Source organism: Rhododendron vialii, chromosome 6a (assembly GCF_030253575.1).
Source record: "Rhododendron vialii isolate Sample 1 chromosome 6a, ASM3025357v1".
NCBI classification, from domain to species: Eukaryota; Viridiplantae; Streptophyta; class Magnoliopsida; order Ericales; family Ericaceae; genus Rhododendron; species Rhododendron vialii.
In genome coordinates this window covers 22,891,319-22,897,596 of record NC_080562.1, presented here as the reverse complement: position 1 = coordinate 22,897,596, position 6,278 = coordinate 22,891,319, and the positions used below count along the sequence as shown (strand labels likewise).

General features: G+C 40.0%; 1 protein-coding gene across 5 annotated transcripts in view; it reads right to left on the bottom strand.

Annotated features, from left to right (window-relative positions):
- Positions 1-352: 352 nt before the first annotated feature.
- The window catches only part of LOC131329441 (beta-1,3-galactosyltransferase 7-like), a 36,664-nt gene continuing 30,738 nt past the window's right edge, over positions 353-6,278 (bottom strand). For all 5 annotated transcript variants that reach the window (XM_058362544.1, XM_058362545.1, XM_058362548.1 and 2 more), the window contains 6 exons: positions 2,508-2,580; positions 2,292-2,412; positions 2,096-2,183; positions 1,868-1,993; positions 1,249-1,358; positions 353-868 (listed from right to left, as the gene is read on the bottom strand). In XM_058362544.1, coding sequence (XP_058218527.1) covers positions 720-868; positions 1,249-1,358; positions 1,868-1,993; positions 2,096-2,183; positions 2,292-2,412; positions 2,508-2,580 — 667 coding nt within the window. In that variant the 3' untranslated portion in view covers positions 353-719. The remainder of the gene's footprint in view (positions 869-1,248; positions 1,359-1,867; positions 1,994-2,095; positions 2,184-2,291; positions 2,413-2,507; positions 2,581-6,278) is intronic.

Below are 6,278 nucleotides of genomic sequence, written 5' to 3'. Positions count from 1 at the left end.
TGACTGTTTAGAAATCGGCGCAACTATTCGGTAGCAAACAGATTTGACTGAAGAGATAGAACAGTTCTGTAGTAAACTGGTCTGACCGGAAACGGATGTGACTGTTTAGACTGAAGCGAACATTTCCCGCAAAGGGAGGCTACTGTTTGGAGCCATCCGACAAAAACAAAAAGTTTTTCTGGAAGAGAATGCAAAAAAACTAATTAAATTTTCTCCAAAAATAATAATCCATCCATCTAATGGCCAAATGCAAATATACGAAGCAATGCGCTTTCAGGCCTGGGTAAAAGACTAGGAATATATTTGTACAATAGTTACTGCAATTAAACAGAAAGTAGAGACGATCCAGAAATTGAAAGCATATCTAAAATATTCAACCTACTCTGTGGATAAGACTTCACCTCGAGGGCGCAAATTCACAAGAAATACATCCTCTTTATAATTTCCCCAAATTACATTGTCATCTCCAGTTTGAAGGAATCACTTTGTGCATAAGTTACTTTCGATCTGATAAAAAAACATTTAGTATTCAATAAACACTTCTGCTGTTGCCTGTAAATTTGAAGGTTACCATGCAGAGGCAGTCTTTGGAAATCTGAATGTATATGTATGGATTGTACAATCTCAACTATTGGAAACTGTCTCCTTCATTCCAGTTGGCTGAAGAATATGTCGCTCCATTGATTTTTGACAAGAATCTCAGTCAGAAAAGGATTACGTTAGAATAGAGTGCTCCAAACAGCTGCCTCCTCTTCACCGCACCTTTCATGAACAAATTTCATTTTCTCCACGGATTTGCAAATTCCACTACAGCTCCAGTCAAACGATGCAATGCATACATTACCGGCCTGTGCCTTCCACTCGCATTCTTGCAATATAGAAAATAATATGTGAGATACCAAAGATGTGAATTGGGGAGGAAAAAAGTGGAAACAAGTGCAAAGGGATTCAATTACATAGATGGAGCCCCAAAGCTAAAAGGCATTCTAAGGCACATAAAAGAACTATGTAAGTTCGAGTTCTTATAGGTGTCAGGAAACATTTTGAAAGAAGATCATAAGACTCCATTAGAACAAAACCAGATCATTTCTGGTTTATGGATTACAAAAACGTCCTGATAACTTCATGATGGAACCAAGTGTGCAACTCATTTTGAGGACCAAGGTTTGTTTTTGTTTTTGTTTCTTTTTGGGTCAAAGCTTTTCAAGACACTATCTTCCTAAATATACTACTTTAAAGAAAGGGTACCTGGTGGAGTACCGCAGCACATATTGCGCTCATCAATGTGCTCAACTTCAAGACCAATAAACCATGAACCAAGGGACACGTCTTCATTGGCATACTTGTGCAATATGGGCCTGCAAACAACGAATACCTTAAGTGTGAAAAGATATCAAAACTTTAGTCACCAACTCATAGAGTCTCCACGCTCCCAAATATGGAACCATTAAGAAAACATACTTGAATGACATCAGCAGTCAGTTCTATGAAGAAACGTCACTGGATACTAGTATAAATGCGTTTTAAGTAATTTTGATTTTGGTAGTTTTGAAGGTTTTATGTCATAGTACCCATTTCTCACCTGTATTATTACTTAAATTGTAAATAACTATGGCTGATGTAATGGGTGGTTAGATGATCAAAAGTTCTCTCCACAGCCACCTCTGTGCATTGGGGATGGTTCTCCACAAAGTGGGTGTGGACCGTGGAGAGAACTGTTGAGTGAGTATTTACCCTGATGCAGCCAACAAGACCGATAAGCTTGTCTCATCGTAAAAGAAAAGGCCCATTATGGCCATGAACCTTTCAACCTGTTAATTAAGTACTTATTAGAAAATACGGCTTTAAGGAGCTCACAATTCCTTACTGATTGATTGATATATATGTGGCCAAATCCTTTGAGATAGCATAAATCTGCCCAGTTGCATGTCTGAAGTATTTGTTCCCTTCCTCTCCAAATTTCCAGTGCTCAGGTTCATGGTACTTGACATTCCTAGAGATCAGTAAAGCAGTTTTGAAAAGATTAACATCGTACTACTGCGAAAAGTGGAAGAAGAAATATTCACATTAATCAATATCAAAAGTCCAGGATTACTTTTGAGAAAGAACAGGCCCAGATTTCATACACCCAATGTACACCCTGGGCTTTGATCGGTGACGGGCAAGAGTTGCAGCCAGCATGCCTACAAAATCCATATATTTTATAGAGTTGACTTTGATAGTTGCCAAATTTTCAATAAAGGACAAACAGTGAAATGGGAAGGAAGAAAAGGCAAAGGTGAAGCTCACACCCAAATTGACATGGACATCATCGTCCAATTTAATGTAGAAATCGGCATCCCATTTTGCAACAGCAGTGGAGAAGAAAGTTTTGGTTTTTGCGGACAATTCGTGGTATCCTTCTACATGTTCCTGCAGGATGCCATGAAGTTGGAAAAAACACTTATGGAAAAACATTTACGATAACTTTGGATATATAAGCAGTAACCTAATGTGTGGATCCTTACCAGCCTAAGAAAGTCCTTATGCTGAGCATCTTCTGAATCAATAGCTCGATCTAATATGCTGTTGGACGTTGCACTGCACAAATCAAAACAATTGGCATTCAATGTAGTTCCCGACATCCATTACATGCACACAGGAACCTTATAACACAACTGTTCTATAGCATGACCAAATGTCTTTCATCATCTAATATATCCAAAGGATCTATCTTGACCTTCGAGTTAGGAACACTTTACCTACTCTCCACTATAATAATAGTATTTCTGTTTACTAAACCAAAGATTTTGATACAACCCGAACAAACGCATTCATAAGTAACAAGTAGACCTTAGCGAAAGAAATAGAAAACCATTAAACACACTAAGGTGAAAAATGAAAATACGAATGGAGCCACTCTTGAAGCAAGTGGAAACTGCCATAGAACATTAAAGAAGCAATAAAAGCATGATACAAAATAACTGCTTGCATGCCTTATCTCCTTCGTAGAGTATTAAACTATTAGTCATTATGGCAAATTCCTTCAGCTCAATAAAGTCAATAAAGTCATGACAATACCACTAGAGTTTCCTGCATGAAACCTTCACGTCAAGTTACCAAACTAATCAAAGCATTCCTACAGCCCTAGAAGTTCCAACTCTATAAATTTGGCACACCTATTTACTTGGAACTCGAAAACTTGTCTGAATTCAATAGGTAAAACCTTCAGCACACGCGCTATCTTAGAAAGAGGTGTATATTTGTCCATCCAACCAAATATGGAATATGATATCCAAGACCCTACTGTCCTGGCCACAATCAACATTTCTCCTCAAAGATGCAAACTATGTCACATGTTTCTTTCCGATGCATGTAGGTACTAATGTCGGATACTCACAACTTGGGCAAGGGTATCATATTCGACTTGTGTAGATGACACAAATCAGACAGTGGAACCTAGAAATCTATGTTTGCGAGGCACTCCTGATAAAACTCTCACATTATGGGTCATAAGTTGTTATTATTGGGTTATGCATGAATTAAGTGGGATTTATGACCCATAATCTTCAAGGCAGCAGAACTAGGAAAGTTGTAGAGTCAGTATGAGCCAAGACCTGCAGGCCGGGGGTCAAAAAATTGCCAACAGAATAAGGGAATCTGATATATTGAGGTCCCTCCATCCAAATGAGAACAGTAGATCCACCTGTGATTGGTAGCAAGCCAGCAGGCATATCCAAAGAATCAAAGGTTGGATAACCCCATCATATGCAGAAAAGGACCCAAGACAAAGAGACATGGCCATAAAACCACATGCTAGCAGACTCCAGAGACTCTTCAAAATACAACAGACACAAAGATACACCCCACATACTGACGGACTCCAAAGACACCTCAAGAATACCCAGACACAAGAAAAAAAAGATAAAAACCCACCTCAACCAAACCAAAGAATAACACCCCAATAACACCCCACATATTGAGTCACTAACAGACTCCAAAGACACCTCGAAAATACCCAGACACAAAGATACACCCCAAATACTGACAGACTCCAAAGACACCTCAAAAATACCCAGACACAAAGACACACCCCACATACTGCCATACTCCAAAGATACCTCAAAAATACCCAGACACAAGAAAAAAAGAGAAAAACCCACCTCAACCAAACCAAAGAATAACACCCAAATACAGCAGCCCAAGAGAAAAAAGAAAACCCAACAAACAAGACCAAACTCAAATACAAGACAGATTCCCAACAGACAAAGTAAAGGAAACCACTCCCAAACCAATACATAGTAACACAGACAAAAAAGCAATACACCTTTGTTCAGGATACAAACACCCAAAGACCCACCCCCAAAAGAAAGACCCAGTCTAAACAACCCATCTTACAAAACCCTTAAACCCCTATGATTCCCAGACTACCATAGCATAAAAACCAATATTCAAAGAAGCACCCTTCTTCCCTTCAAAGATCTTATACCATGCAAGCATCTTTTAAAGTCTTCAATGGTATACACTTTTAGGTCAAAGTGGGATTGTACCCAAAAAGCTATATTAGTTTTAATGGATTCTTTATTAACAGTAAGGGGATATCCCTTACACACCAGAGCATTTCTACTCAACCATATCGACCATGAGCAAGCAAAAAAACATGCCTCCCAGCAACATTTTTCCTCATCATGGTATACATTCACCATCCACCAACACGACAACTCATAGAGTGAAGAACGGCAGACCCATACTACACCCCACCATTGGAGAACCAAATTTTCCAGGATAGTACAGTGTAATAAGAGATACTCAGCAGTCAAAAATCTTCGTGCTATTTTACTTTATCTTTGTATAGTTTTATCACCTAACATGACAGCATATGCAAGTTAAGAAACCGGTAGCGCATATTCATATTTTGGCAAACAAGAAACCATGTGAATTTGATTGTAGTAAGCACATGGTAGAGGATATTCCAGCTATAACTTTGGTTATTGGATAACAATGGTGAAGAAGTAACAGTGGTAAACCCCTTTATGCAGATGATTTGACAGAGAAAGGGCAAAGACTCAGCTTTGCAAAGATTTTTGTGGAAATTACTGTTGATTCTCCTCTCTTGGATGTGGTTGAAGTGGAATATGCCAATGGTGCCTCTTCCTTAGTGAAAGTTAAATATCCATGGACCCCCTTGCGGTGCTCTGAATGTCGTGTCTTTGGTCACACTGAGGCTCGTCATAAGATGCCTTCTGCTGAGGCCCGTAGGCCCCGTACTACAGTTCTTCCTTCTACTTACCACCTTTGGGGCAGGAAGCTAGTCTCCCTTCTGAAGAAGCTATTGAACAGGCTATGGTGCGCCCTAGTCTCCCTGCTGATGAAGCTATTGAACAGGCTCTGGTGCGCCCTGTTGGACCTGTGCTGAATGCTTCTGACACTCTTGGGCATATCCCCTCTTCTAAAAAGGCATCTGGGTCTCCTTCTTTTGATGTTTTGTTGTCCCCTAGGGCTAATACAGTTGTAATGACTAATGGGGTTGCTTCTGATCTGGTTGTTAACAGCAGAGGTTTGGTTATTAATGAGGGTGTGGGGTGTCCTGTTGATAAGGGCTCTCCTACTACTCAAGGGTTGGGTAAGTACAGATGCAAGAATAAATGCTCTAATGTTTTCTCCATTCTGGAGTCTACCTTGCCTGAGGATTCTGCTCTCCAAGAGGAACTCTTGCAACAAGGAGCTGTTCTGGTTGTTGGTGAGGGTTCCGGAAGTGATGGCCAGGCTTCTGAAGTCCTTGATTCAGCTGGGCTCCCAAAGGCCAGTGGTTTGGTTGTTGATCCTCCTCCTCAGGCTACTAAGAAGAAGGGCAGAGGTAAGGGTGGTGGGGGTGGGCCTCCTAAGAAGCTTTAGAAGGTTGTTCTTTCCCATTTAGTTTTGATGTTGAAACTTGCTTTGTGGAATATTCGAGGGCTTAATAACCCTTTGAAACAAAAAGAGGTGTACTCTTTTATTTCTTCCCAGAAACTTCAGTTGATGGGTATTCTTGAAACCAAAGTCAGAGCCAATAATATTAGCACTACCTTTGGTAAGTGTTTTCCTGCTTATTGGTCCTACTTTCATAATTTGGGTTCCTCCTCTGTCGCTAGGATTGTGGTTGCTTGGGACCCTCAGTGTTTAGTTGTTGATGTTCTTCTGACTTCTGATCAAATGGTTTGTACTAAAGTCCAGATTGTTGCTTCTTCAAAATTCTTTTACTTGTCCATTGTGTATGGTTCCAACAGTTTTGTTGAGCGAAGGAGGCTTTGGGCAGAAAT